Source organism: Crinia signifera, chromosome 12 (assembly GCF_055691185.1).
Source record: "Crinia signifera chromosome 12, ASM5569118v1, whole genome shotgun sequence".
NCBI classification, from domain to species: Eukaryota; Metazoa; Chordata; class Amphibia; order Anura; family Myobatrachidae; genus Crinia; species Crinia signifera.
Window position 1 is genome coordinate 76,977,392 of NC_139228.1, and position 15,065 is coordinate 76,992,456.

The following is a 15,065-nucleotide window of genomic DNA, read 5'->3' on the forward strand; positions in this document are numbered from 1 at the left end:
CAGTGACTGACAGATCCAGGGGTTGTAATTTACCCCTGGATTCACACCAAAACAGGTTTATGTGATTAGCTCTGATTATCATCATAATATAGTATATGCCGCTGCCCTGTGTATAATGCCCACATGTATATGCCGCTGCCCTGTGTATAATGCCCACATGTATATGCCGCTGCCCTGTGTATAATGCCCATGTGTATATGCCGCTGCCCTGTGTATAATGCCTACATGTATATGCCGCTGCCCTGTGTATAATGCCCATGTGTATATGCCGCTGCCCTGTGTATAATGCCCACGTGTATATGCCGCTGCCAGTGTGTATAGTGCCTGGGGGTAACATATAGCAATTTAGGGGGCGCCAAAATGAGATTATATCTTGCCCCCCCCAACCTAAAAACGTTCCAGCGCCCCTGGATATGTGTATTTTTTAAATGACAGCAATGTAATAGGTATTAGTGGAGAGAGCTTAATCATCATCATCCCGCATCTATCTGCGCCCACCTGCGCCGCCTGGCGTCCTGCCCTGCACAGTAATGGTATTCCATCCTGGACTCGCCACTTCCGGAGACGCCTCCCTGATGTCACCCAGGTTGGAGCGCGTTAATTGGCTAGCCGGCGGTGAGGGGTATGGAATGCCGAAGGTCACGTGTGTAGATGGTGTCTGGCTGGTAGAGTGACAGCTGAGAGGGGACCGGACTCCGGAGCCGCACACAGCACCTGACACCAACATGCCCTATATCCTGATCAGCACCCAGATCCGCATGGTAAGTGTCTGTGTCGGTGTATGAAGCCACATCTCCTCGTAGGACACAGTATTTATTTATACATGTTAGCTGACACTGGCAAATCTGAGCTATTTCTTCCTTATTGTTTATTATACCATCTTAATAGAAAAATTGCAATTGTTATCCTATCATATATATATATATATATATAATCATCATCATCAATCATGTTGTATTCTTCAGTTGTGGCAAGTACACAATACACAGAATACAATACTGCTTTTAATACAAGTAGGTATGGTGTTTCCATCCACATGTGCTACTACTGTTTTGGGCATTACTTACCTACCGCCCCTCCTGTGGACTAAGTAAAAACTGGACCCGAACAAGACCCCGGAACGCCGGACCGGACATAAAACTCTGCATTCCGGTTCGGTGAGTGACCCATCCGAGGGGTGTCTTAGGGGTGGTGGGGCTGCCGGGATACCTATCACCTCTCCCAGGTGACAGGTATCCCGGCAGCCCCACCTGACAGGACACCCCCTTCCCCCCTTGACAGGATACTACAAGCTCCAGAATGACCGATATTGATGAATGGAGCCTGTCCGTTCCGGTTTTTACCCTTACCCCCTCCTGTAATTCTAAAATCCTAATCCGATTAATTACTGTGTAAAACGATGGAAAGGAGCTCCCCCCCCCCCTTACTGTCACCTATTGTTGCAGTACACCTCCCAGCATGCACACATGGGTTCTGTATTCAATGTTTATTTACATGAACCACATGTATTAGGAGGCATTGAAGATTTAGATTAGGACTAAAGTATTATTCTGTTACCCTAATAATATAGTGAGATCCTCTGTTAGAATTGGGCAATGTCGTTCCATGTATCTTGTGCTTGTGAATTCAGGCCATGTATTTGGGACCTTTAATGACCCTTTCACAATGCACCTTGGACCTGGGATATTGCCTAGTTGCTGACGTAATGACCCCTGTCAACATGCGGTGTGAAAGCTCCAAACCTTATAACCCGGGTCGACCAAATCGCAATTGTATAATGGAGACCCGGGTTGAGTGTGAATGCTCCGGACCCAGGTCAGTGCTGTGTTCAGGTTTGCGATTCCAGGTCCAACCCGTGTTTGTAATCTGAAAGGGGTATATGTGCATGTAGAGTACAATATGGGCCCCCACATGTAAATTGGAAGTTAAGTGTGGGCCAGATTCATGTACGCTAATGCTGCCATGATTACTGTCTGGGGATGTGCACAAATATGGTAATGTAACAGCTGCTGGGATCTATATAGAGATGCCCACCGAACCCATTGCTGCTGCGGCTGCTGCGTACGTATTCACAGCATTGATGCAGATTAGGCAAACAACAAACTCCTGGTAGCTCAGCATTGCCGCAGCTTAAGTGCTGGAGATGTGTCTCCTGTGTATAAGATCGCAGCCAGTGGCCTTAGTTTTGCTGCCACTCCCTGTTACCTCCCACACAACAGCTGCTGGGTCCTCCTGCAAAAATGGATACCAGCTTGAGGTTAACTGCGCTGTGCTGATTGCAGGGAGTTATTTTGGTTTACTCACAAAGGCAAATTCTCTCTCTGTAATGGACAAAACCATGCGCACTGCAGGTGGGGCAGATGTAACACATGCAGAGAGAATTACATTTGGGTGGGGTTTGTACTTCAAACTCATATCTATATTGCAGTGTAAAAATGAGGCAGCCAGTATTTACCCTGCACAGAAACAAAATAACTCGCCAAACTCTAACTCTCTCTGGACATGTTACATCTGCCCCACCTGCAGTGCAACATGGTTTTGTCCATTAGATAGTGAATTTGCCTTTGCGAGTGACCCAGAATAACCGCCATAGTTTGACACCGCACTAGTCTGGTTGTTGTGGCCCTAAATCTGCCTGCTATAGGAAGGGATACCAGAAAGTAAGTCTTAGGCGCTGGAGGCTCAGTGTTGTAACTTGCTACCCTGCAGCCACCACATAAGAGGATTGCCAACCTCTAAAATTACAATTAAATAAGAAAAAAAGGAAATATGTGGGGCGCTCAAAGGTAAACAAGATGAATGACAAAACAAACAAGCAATACAAATACAAACAGTACAGTTATTAAAAGCACATTAATTGGTGCAACAAAATTATTACCACTGGGATGTGAACACGACCATATATATTAATCCTTTTCTTATCGGGGATATAGCTACCAAGTGGGTCCCAATAAAGTTCTTGTTAGGGACTAGAATCGTCCAAAGAAAAAGACCATATGGATTTAGATGAAGGCTGTTATGCGCATTAAGTTTTGGCAATAAGACACTCTATTTTGGTGTACATGTGCCCGTGCAGTTGGGGGCAAGGACTTCTGTCTAGTTGATGAGATAGCATACCTCCCAACAGTCCCGATTTTAGCGGGACATTCCCGATTATCAGGGCCTGTCCCGCTGTCCCACCCGCGGGCGGCAGTGTCCCGCGGTGTGGGGGGGCTGTTGGGAGTCCCCCCTGTCGGCTGCTGGGCAGCGGGGAATAGACGCTGTGCGCATGCGCACAGCGTCAATTCCCGCAGCCAGGGAGCTGGGGGCATGGCTAGAGGCTCACAGAGCCTCTGGGTCATGCCCCCATAGCGGCAAAATGGGGGCGTGGCCTCGCGGGGAACGGCGAGTATAGGCCACGCCCCCAAATTAGGTCACGTCCCGCCTGCAGACCTGGCAGAGTTGGGAGGTATGAGATAGACAGTGTCCGTCCTGCCTCCACAAAGTTCTTGCTGCATGGCAGTAGATTCAAATTGAAAGTCAGTCAATTGACAAAGGTGCGCCGCAGCGCTCGCTCACCCCTTGTACCGCTCGGCTGCCCTGGGCTTGTGCAGGGACTCAGCCGTTTGTGTTATCCCGACAGCAGCCGCCTCCTTTAGTGCAGACCTCCCAGGTTGTATGGCTCACACGGCGCTCTGCCACTGCGTCTGTGATGATGGGTGTAAGTCTGCAGCTGGAGGATGTCGTGAAGCCAGCTCTGAAGATAGCGGGTGAAGCGGTAGCGGGGGTGTCCTTTCAAATGTCCTTTTGGAACGCGTTTCGCCGCACACAGGGCGGCTTTCTCAACCAGGATGCTATAGGAAGGGGGAGGAGACTACTACAGATGTGTCCTCATACATACAGCCTCGGATATTCAGTGCAAGATACCTGGCATAAGGGAACTCTGGTAATATCAGGCATCTTAGTCACATTGCAGTGCAAATAGGACACGCAAGGAGACTACACGTGTCAAATATCAGCATAGAGTGTGTGACTGAGCCTGTATACCAGTGTTTCCCAACCCTGGTCCTCAAGTACCCCCAACAGTCAACGTTTTCCAGGTCACCCGGCAGGTGTACTCATTATTCAGACACATTTTAAAAGATCACAGGTGGAGCTAATTGTCACCTGTGATTCTGTGTGGAGACCTGGAAAACGCGCACTGTTGGGGGGTACTTGAGGACCAGGTTTGGGAACCACTGCTGTATACCATACCTCCCGACTTTCGCAGACCCATCCCATACCTCCCAACATGGCACATGCTTGGAGGGACACAATGCTCTGCTCCTGGACTTTCCTCTTAATTTAGGATTGCCAGCACCTGTTTGAACTGGTTAACTAATAAGAAAGGTGCTTCACCATAGGTGATAGAAATCCTAAATTAAGCAGAAAGCCCAGGAGCAGAGCATTGTGTCCCTCCTGGCATGGGTCATGTTAGGAGGTATGCCACCCCATCTATTCATAGGGGACATGGCCAGCAGCTCACACAGAGCTGGCCATGCACCCACAGCATCAAAAATAGGGGGTGTGGCTTCCCAATCTCAGACATCCCATAAATTCACACCCTCTTTTGATAAAAGCCACACCCATTTCGGGCTCACGCACTGCGGGCCACACCAGCGTCTCGACTGGGGACCTCTCAAAATTGGGAGAGGTACAGTATACAGAGCAGAAAACAGATGTAGTTGATACACTGTAGCACTTCATATGCAGATTCAGAGGTTCCGACCGTCACAAAAAGATAATGTGTCGTATATGTCGTACATACTAGTCACATTGTGTTGTAACTAAAGGGGTGTACACAATTTCTGTAACTTAAATATTTGTTTCTGACTCTCAAGGAGAAATGTTAAGCCTAAGGGTGCCGCAAAAGCATTTCTGATGCTTCTGGGTGCCGTGATTCAAAAACTTTGGGAACCCCTGGACTAGTCAAAATCTCCTAGGTTAGATGAAATCTCCCAGTGTTTCTCCTGCTTATTCCTTACAACCTATATGTTGTTTCTTTGGGCCTTATTCTGCTCGGTGCGGATATTCCCGAATTCTTTCGGATGGCGTTTTTTAGCCGTCTGCGCATGCGTGGAGAACGCTACGCGCATGTGCCACGCATGGTCTCCGTACTTGTTCTCACTAATCCCGTACAGAAATGTGCACCGCAATCACTCGGCCAATATGGGTGTGTTATGGGCGTCATGCGGAATGACACAGGGGCGTAGTTTCAAAGTGGGCTAAACTGGGCGGAAACATGGGCGGACACGGGGGAGTACACATATTTGGGTAGGCGTGCATTCGGACAGCACGCCGAATGCACGCGAACAAAAAGGGTAGAAATGTGCGGTGTCCAAAAGGCTAGTATTGCTTTGCGGACACCACTCGGTCATGCGCTAGGCAATCGGAACGCCTAATCAGGGCGGACGCACCTCAACCAATGTCACCTGAACCCAATACAATCACATACTTTACCCATTACTTGTTAATTACACGCTTCTCACTGCTACAATTGGAAGCATTGCTGCTTAAAGGGAACTTTACATGCTGCCCTTGTCACACACTTTTACACTGCAAATAATGCACACAACTTAATATTAATAAGGAACATCCCTGCAGCTGAGCATTGAATGGGTCGGCAAACTGTATGAAACAGTGTATTGTACCTTTCTAGCCGCTGAGTTATGACATCGCAAAAAACTCATTTATAGTACAATCTTTTTAACTAAAGTGTAGACTGTGGATTTATTATAAGCACAGACGTCTATAGAACAGTGCTTGGAATGGCTGTTTGGTTCTATCTGAATCACCGTGTCTTTTATACCCCGGCATGGATTGTGCGTAAATACTCCGCATCGGGGCGTACGGACAGCTTTCCGTACGTTCTCACGCGGTAAGACCGTGCTTGTGCGGGAAGACCGTGCAAGAATCTGTACGTTTCCCCCGCACACGCACGGTTTGTATGTCGTCCGTACACACGCCCTGTTCTTAAAGAGTGAGTCCGTCCGAATGTGGAGGACACGTGGGCGTTTCTACGGACGATGCCCGCACGCTGCCGCACAGCGATGCGTGCGGCCCGCACCGAAAGAATTCGGGAATATCCGCACCGAGCAGAATAAGGCCCTTTGTTTCTCCCAGCACATCGGTAACCAAATTTCTTGCTCTAGATTACCCCCTCCCTTTCATGCACCTAAGTGATATTACTAAACTAATTGGGTGTCTGCAAGTATATTATAGACCCATATGTTGTGTAGATACCGACGCTTAAGTCTCTATCTCCTACACTGTCCATGGACTAGATCAGACTGTCATTAGTTAGATAAAATCTCCAGGTTATCTAGCCCAAATCTCTTGTGCATCTAGTCGAAATTGCTTAATCAAAATTGTCCGTGTACGCAAAGGGGTGTACACAAGCTTCGATATTTGACAGGTTTTCGATTCGATTTTGTTTATAGAATCGAAATCGAACGTTTTTTTTAAGATGCTTTCAATCCGCATTTGATTCAAGGCGCGCTACCATTTTCTCTATCGAAGAGAGAAATAGCCTGTGCAGGCAAGGAAATATCGAATTCGATCCAGCAAATCGAAAGTGTACACTGTGCCTTGAATGCACAGCGAAATCGATATCGAATGCAAAAGTGCAGATCGAGTGTAAAATCTAATGGAAAGCAAAGGGCAAATGGAAAGGGGGTGGAATTGGGGAAATCAAAACCGAATCGAAAGTAAATCGATGTGTATGTACACACCTTAAGACATACTTTCAGCAATAGTGAAGCAAAAAAAGCAGACTGATGCTAGAAGGTAGCCTGGCGCTAGAAGGTAGCCTGGCGCTAGATCTGTAGCTCTGGGCCAAGTGTATTAAACCATAACTAGTAATAAAGTGATAAAGACCAGCCAATCAGCTCCTACCTGTTATTTCTCAAACACCACCTGTAACATGACACGTAGGAGCTGATTGGCTGGTCCTTTATCTCTTGTTAAGGCTTAATTCACCTGCCCCTCTGTTCTGGAAATCTGTGGAGGCCCTTCCTCCATCCCTGGGTACCAATTACCTGCTGATTTGTTCCATTGTCATTGGTTCGCTAACAATATGTGTTCATTAGGTCAACAGTCAAAACATCTACACTATTGATCGACAGAAAGAAGGTCGACACATAAAAAGGTCGACATTGTTGACCAATAATGGTCATCTTATTGACTGTTGACCTAGACTCTCCATTTTATGTCTCTCCTAGGCTTAATACATTTGAGGAGACTGAGTGTGTGTGTGTGGGGGGGTCTACAATCTGCAAGTTTTTTGGGGGACAGTCCCGCATTCCGCCCAGGGCCGGCAGTGTACTGTAATGAGATTTGTATTTAGCAGTTAAGCAGAATCCTTAGTATTTATAGTTAATACAATGAAGTTTAGACACTGCCTCGGCTTCTCCCATTTTGGAGTTCGGAGTGTATTTGCTGTGTCATCATTTTGCTGAGAACTGTACTTATGACACAGGACACTGCACTTCCGTCCCCTGTTGTCGTTTAACTTCATTTACTAATCATGTTTCAACCCAAGGGATGTGGTGACTTTATTCTCCTGTGTCTGGGTTCGTGCTTGAAACATCTGTACGAGGAACCATCCCAGCGTTGGGATGTATCTGTGCTCACAGCTGTGACCTCGCACAAACATCACACACTGATTACATTTCCAGTTGTTAGCTGTTGTGTTGGTCATTCCAGGAGATTCTCATAGTGACAACCGTGGTTTGTCAGCAAATGGAACACAAGAAAAAGTGTCTTTATTATTGCAGAAAGCACCATAGAAGACATACATACATACATACATACATACATACATACATTGGGGCAGATGTATTAAGCCTGGAGAAGAGATCAACTGGAGATAAAGTGGAGATAACTTGGAAGAGTTAACGCACCAGCCAATCAGCTGTGTTTGAAATATGACAGTTGGGATCTGATTGGCTGGTGCGTTATCTCCTTTCACTTTATCTCCAGTTTATCTCTTCACCAGGCTTAATACATCTGCCCCATTGTTTGTTATAATTGTGCCAATGGGAAGCCAGCAGGTAACAATAAATTGAGACTGGTAGTTGGGAAGATTCAGATGAAGAAGGGAATTCCATCTATTCATCACCAGCTTATATAATGCACACATATTCCTCAGCCCATTCCAGACATTAGTGCCTGCTGCAATGGTGCTGACAATATATTTATATTCCCTCACAGAATGGTAGCTGCTTACATCATAGGCCTGATTCATCTGATAATCACTTGATTTGTGATTTGTGAATTCTCTTATTAGTGATCGCAGCTGAATTATCCCCATTGCACAACAGGGTTATATAAGCACAATTGTATATACATTTGGTACTTGTTTCCTAGCACGGCGCCCATCATATGCCATCGCATACCACTAAATAAGGTATGTGATGGGACCCGATTTTCTGGTCCTAAGACCCGCACTGTACAATTCTAATATCGCATCGCATGCCATTACAATGGCATGCGATTTTTAATTGTACAGGCACCCTGATGGGTGATTAGTATATGAAATGCACCCCCATTGTTAACGCCACCCCCACTATCAACGCCAACCCGATTATGAAGTAATCCGCTTGCCACGCTTTGGGCGCGGTGGCTCGTTGCGCTCGCCACACTATATAAAATCAACTCCACGCCGACGTGGATAGTGGGGGTATGAAAAGGTCGTAGGACGTGTACAGCCGCCGCTCACCACGCTTCGGCGTTCATAGTGGGGGTGGCGTTAACAATGGGCGTGCATTTAAACTAGTAATCACCCATCAGGGTGCCTGTACAATTAAAAAATCGGGTCTGATCGCATTCGATGCGATCGAAACGATGGCATAAGATGAAAATTGTGGGCGCCGTGCTAGGAAACAAGTACCATAAATTCTCCTCCAAGTGTTGCATAGAGAATAATAATATTAGAAGTAAATTACAATCGGGTGTGGTATATTAAGTTGACACTTAGAAAGTCTACAGCAGGGCTGGGCAACACCGGCCCTCCAGATGTTAGTCAACTACACATCCCAGGATGCTTTGCATTAGTTTTGCTATGTGGCCATGCTGAAACCGATGCAAGGCATGCTGGGATGTGTAGTTCACTAACATCTGGAGGGCCGGTGTTGCCCAGCCCTGGTCTACAGTGTCTAGATTGATCCCAAAAAGTTGACTGACACAATTGTTGACACAAGCTAAGTCAACACATGTAACGGCTGACAGGTTTTTTGCAGATTTGATATCATGGACCCCCTTATTAATGTCCCGCTATGTTCGCAATGCTTCGGGCAATGTGCGCCCCTACCACAGCGCACTTTACCTTCGCCAATCAGAGTCTATGTGGAATATAAAGTATATTGACCGATCATCTGGATTCCAATACAACCACAGTGCAGGGGTCAGACATAGAAGCGGTGACCGGATCCTGGGGGAAGTCTCCTCATTATACAGTGGTGGATACAAATGCTTGCCGTATATTCAGTGCTAGAATAACAGTGTTGTTTCTTGCATAGGAGATCGGTCCCACAATAGTTGGGGACGAATGCTCTGATCCGCAGTTGATGGAGCAGCTGGGAGCCAGCAAGAGGATTGTTCTCGGAAATAATTTGTAAGTGTCTCATCGTGGCCTTGATAAACCACCGAAGGGCAGATGTACGAAGCAGTGACGCTGCCCATGGAATCCAATCAGATCTGTCTACATACATTTAGCCTCCATGCGCTTATCACAGCCTTTATAGTTACGCCGTGCCATGTCATGACTCGCTAGTGCCAAGTATGCAACGTTTTTCGCTACAATGTGTCTCATTGCAAAGCTGTATCTGCAAAACACCATAACTATTGCTGTGTACACACGGTGAGATTCCCTTGCTATGCAATCTTTGCTATCACTGTACTTTATACATACAATTCATGCAATCTGCACTATATAGTCGTTGCTGCCCTGTCTATCTGGGTTTCGATTTGTGCTGTCACGGGATCGCAAGGTAAAAAACCTGTGCAATCTGCATGCGATTTTGACTATGTAGTCAAAATCTCATGCTGGATTGTACCGTGTGTACACAGCAATAGTGTCTCATATGCAGATGACACATACAGAATATAGGAATGCCACACAGAATGCACAAGCAGCGTCTGCAGATTAAAATATTTGCATTGTTTTGTAAATACTGTAACAGAAATAGTCATACGCAAAGTCATTCGGCAATACCGAGACACAGAAACTTGTGTTACGTGACTTGTAGTGCATGGAGGATGGAGGTATGTGGGCACATCTGTACAGATAAGCTCTCACCAGCAGGGCCCTCTTCCCTTGTGTCCCTTTCCAGCGATATTGTCTAATATTGCCCCCGTGTGTACTGGGCTTTAGTCCCTGATTTATTTTCTTGTTTATGAACTCTGTAACTGAGAGCTGTGGATCCCTTGTGGTTCTATATAAATATGTTATAGTAATAAGAATATAAATGTTTAGATCACAATTAAATGTTATGTAAAAGTGGATTCTCTTCTAGTAACTGCTTCATACCGTTCTTCTCCCCCCCCGAATACCAGCGTTTAAAAAATAGTTACTGTATCTAATGTTACTTTGCTGATATCTACGGTAGATCAGGGAACAGACGATTTGGGGCATATGCAATTAGCCTAATAAATGAACGTACTTATAGTGCTCAGTTTCTGATTGGATATAGTCCTCTGTCTGCCAACCATGTGAAAACATGATCCTAAAGATTTGTCCAGGAAATCTGCATTCATTAGAGTCGGTGCATTAGTCTGACAACCAGTTACCCAAAGTACAGTGCACTATTCAAACCTAGTATATAGCTGATCTATATTTCATGTATAGAATTCTATTAATCACACCTTTTATATTTAGAAAGTTTTATAGACTTGAGGGTCTAGCACAGGCATTCCCAACCGCGGTCCTCAAGGCACACCAACAGTGCAGGTTTTAGTGATATCCAGAGTCGCTCAGATACTAATTAAATCACCTGTGCTCAAGCCTGGATATCACTAAAACCTGCACTGTTGGTGTGCCTTGAGGACCGTGGTTGGGAATGACTGGTCTAGGACATACGTGTGTATGTATGTGTGTAAATCAAATCACATATATTACTTACATTTCCATATAAGTAATGGCAGCCTTTGACATTTACTTGTAAGTCACTTTTCTTAGAAGATGACTTGGGTATGGCAATTCAATAGATCTTCATTCCCTTCATAACACTATGTATGGCACTGGTCTTCGAGATCTACCAGCAGTACACATTTTCCAAATCACCTAACAGCTGTAGTTATTACCTGTCACCTTTTCCAACATTCTGCATTCATTCATTCGTAGCATAGACCCCCAGGTTGTCTGAGAAACATGAACTGTTGGTATATCTTGAGGACAGGTTTGTCCACCCATGATCTGTGTCCGTTGGGCCAACAGTCTGGATTCTGACTGTCATACAGACATCGGAATCCCGCCCGCCGGTACTCTGACAGGGAGGTGAGCACAAAGAAGTCCCTTACGGGTTTGGTGGCTCTCCACAGGTTATATTCCCCCCCCCTGAATGTTACTTGCATCTGGTACTAAGCGACATAAACAGCCGTACCATATGAGTCTGGGATAATAATGTCTCTGTAGCATATACATAATTAAATGTTTAGTACTCCCTAGCTATTGGAAGATATTATAATATAATATACACAGCACACAGACGTAAAATACAATCAGATATGGCAGTTCATGTAAAGAAACACCGGTGTCCTTGTTTGTGGTTGAAACGTCAGACTAAGGGCCTTATTTTGGTTCATTCTTTCTGACAAAATCCTTCTTAGATGGGCAAAACCATGTGCACTGCAGGTGGGGCAGATGTAACATGTGCAGAGAGAATTAGATTTGGGTGGGGTTTTACTTCAAAGTGAGATCTATATTGCAGTGTAAAAATAAAGCAGTCAGTATTTTCCCTGCACAGAAACAAAATAACTCACCCAAATCTAATTCTCTCTGCACATGTTACATCTGCCCCCCTGCAGTGCACATGGTTTTGTCCATCTAAGAAGGATTTTGTCAGAAAGAATGAACCAAAATAAGGCCCTAAATCCGGTCTTATTTTGTCATCTGTTTATCTCAGTGCAGAGTATGTTGTGAATGAACCACCACGAGTGACATTGGACAAGCTCGAAAATCTAGGATACCATGTCGTCAGCATGACGGGAGTTGGGCAGACTCTGGTGTGGTGTCTGCATAAAGAATAGATGTAGTGATCATCTCATGGATGAATTAAGGACTTCTTCCCGGTACCCTTCTACATAGAATACTGCAATGGCCCCGAGAGCCGCATCACATGGACCACTTATGGACTTCTTCCCGGTGCCCATCTACATAGCATCCTGCAATGGCCCCGAGAGCCGCATCACATGGACCACTGAAGGACTTCTTCCTGGTGCCCATCTACATAGCATCCTGCAATGGTCCTGAGAGCCGCATCACTTAAGGACTTCTTCCTGGTGCCCATCTACATATCATCCTGCAATGGTCCTTAGAGCCGGATCACATGGACACTAGAGGAGGACACGGCTGCAGTATGTTCCAGATGAGGTACTGACCCACAGATAGTGATGGGGTTAAGAGATGCTAATGAAAATGCTATCATGGTATAATTGTAGTGTTCTGCTGTCAATGTTTACAAAATAAATTAAGATACTATGTTTCCATGGTACAGTTATTTGAAGTAATTTCTCATTGCGTTCCCAAACTGCTTTAACAGTAATAACCCTACAAAAATGCCACTACAGCTGCCAATATGCGAATGTCACAACCACTGGCGGAGTGACAGAAACACCACTGCGCACCACACCAGGTGTCCCACAGGTAAGGGCCACTGACTCCACCCTCAAATTCCTTGGACAAATGACAGTTGCAAGATTTAATACAGAAATACAAGCAATCGTAAGATACGGTCACTAGGTCAACGTGCATTAAGGGCAACTGTGTCATTAGGTTGACATGGGGACAGTCAAAAGGTCGGCATGGAGTTTTTCACTTTTTTGAGCTAACATGTGTCGACAGGTGGTATTTTATGCCCTTCCATGACTGTAACGGAATCTGCTGCGCTATATAAGACACTGTAACGGAATCTTCTGCGCTATATAAGACGCTGTAACAGAATCTGCTGCTCTATATAAGACGCTGTAACGGAATCTGCTGCGCTATATAAGACACTGTGACGGAATCTGCTGCGCTATATAAGACACTGTGACGGAATCTGCTGCGCTATATAAGACGATGTAACGGAATCTGCTGCGCTATATAAGACACTGTAATGGAATCTGCTGCGCTATATAAGACGCTGTAATGGAATCTGCTGCGCTATATAAGACGCTGTAATGGAATCTGCTGCGCTATATAAGACGCTGTAACGGAATCTGCTGCGCTATATAAGACGCTGTAACGGAATCTGCTGCTCTATATAAGAAACTGTAAATAAATAAAATGTTTAGTTTTTAGACAGACAGAGGTAGGAGGGCCCTGCTTGCAAGCTTACACTCTATAGGATAGTATAAAAGGATGGAGCACTAAACTACTGCTGTAAGTGCCAAGTCCAGTAGAGAGGCTGTCTGTATTTTGTCACACAGTTCATGGAGGTTTTGCCAATTTAGGATTCGCTACCCCTTAAAGAAAGAGGGTCATGACCACTGCTGGGGAAAGTCCTGTATATGAAGGCCTCACTGCCACCACAATGAATACGTTTGATGGCTTTCATAGACTGAGGGCAGACATTAATGATGATGTATTCATTTATCAATACTCCCTTAGAATAATTCTATCAAGGATTAAACATTTTCGGATTTCTATTCAATGGTGGAAGATCACATTGTATCATCAGAAATGTTTTGACCATTGAAGAAACTGTAAATAAATATTAAAAGCACCGGCTATAAAAATGTAAGTGGAAATTTTATTTTCACCTATGCCTTATAGTCAAGACTTATATATTTTTATATATATATATATATATCACCGGGGCCCTTCTTCAACTATTACACCACACTGAGTGCCAGTTTGACTTTTTTATATATATATATATATATATATATATATATATATATATATATATATATATATATATATATATATATATATATATATATATATATATATATAATTTTAACACTCACCCAGCCTCCAGGAAGGAAAGATAGGAAAGGACCAGCACTCACAGGTTTTGTTGAAGAAAAAGGTTTGTATTGCGATTTCACAGCATGATAAGTTACAAGCAGGCTGACCCAACAGCCGTTTCCACTGGATACCTAACCAGTCTTCATCAGGGGTGCATCAGGGTAACACAGAACACATTTAAGTAGCTGAAAAACGGGCGCCAAGTTCGCCCAGCTCAATTCAAATCCGGAGCTGTCAATCAGCACCTCGCAACTGAGCATACAGCGCCTGTCAGATGACGCTATCGGGGGTGTGTATCTGCGCGCGTCATTGGGGAATCCCTGTGACGTGTGCCTGTGTTAAGGTGATTGCCTGTGTACCAAATCACCAACATGGGTTGGTAGCTGCAAAGTTCGTGCAAACGGAAAGTGCATAATATAAGGGTGACCCAACAGAAAAGTATAGGTACGTCTTGGCCATTAGTGAAGGGAAAGTGACTCTAGCGTGGAGGAGAGACTGTTAGGGATCATGTGCCTATTCCAATACACCGTGAAGCGTGAGCTATATACCAGTGAAGGACCTGCACAATCCAGTCTAAAGGTGGTCGACATGAACAAAAGTAGTGACACCCAACAGATAAAGCAAAAAGTACGTTAGTCCACGGCGCTCAGACAGTGCCCGGCGGCAGCTGTCAGCGCTTACATGTAATCCACATTATAAAGTCCATGTCACAACACACGGCGGTATCGACATGGTCACAGTTACTATTGTAAAAAGTATTAAGGAGTTCACATAATGCACGGCGGCACGGGTTGGGGAAATATCCCAAAGTGGTGCTGTTTTACTCGCTGCACACAGGCAGACTTATCAAGCTGTAGTACCACCTTCCAAACATCGG

The 15,065-nt window shown here is 45.0% G+C and overlaps 1 protein-coding gene across 2 annotated transcripts; it reads left to right on the forward strand.

Moving 5' to 3' along the window:
* The first annotated feature begins 532 nt into the window (after positions 1 to 532).
* On the forward strand, positions 533 to 12,721 carry GCHFR (GTP cyclohydrolase I feedback regulator). 2 transcript variants are annotated; one of them, XM_083165861.1, is made up of 3 exons: positions 533 to 761; positions 9,540 to 9,631; positions 12,141 to 12,721. In XM_083165861.1, exons 1-3 carry the CDS (start codon positions 726 to 728, stop codon positions 12,262 to 12,264), a joined length of 252 nt encoding a protein of 83 aa, XP_083021987.1. In that variant the 5' UTR covers positions 533 to 725; the 3' UTR covers positions 12,265 to 12,721. The 2 variants fall into 2 exon arrangements, with proteins under 2 accessions (XP_083021987.1, XP_083021986.1); XM_083165860.1 differs by having other exon boundaries at positions 540 to 761; positions 9,537 to 9,631.
* The last annotated feature ends 2,344 nt before the right edge of the window (positions 12,722 to 15,065 follow it).

Coding starts and splice junctions, on each gene's coding strand:
- GCHFR (XM_083165860.1), top strand. CDS start 726: ATGCCCTATATCCTGATCAGCACCCAGATCCGCATG. Junction 762..9,536: donor TCAGCACCCAGATCCGCATG/GTAAGTGTCTGT, acceptor TTTCTTGCATAG/GAGATCGGTCCCACAATAGT. Junction 9,632..12,140: donor ATTGTTCTCGGAAATAATTT/GTAAGTGTCTCA, acceptor TGTTTATCTCAG/TGCAGAGTATGTTGTGAATG.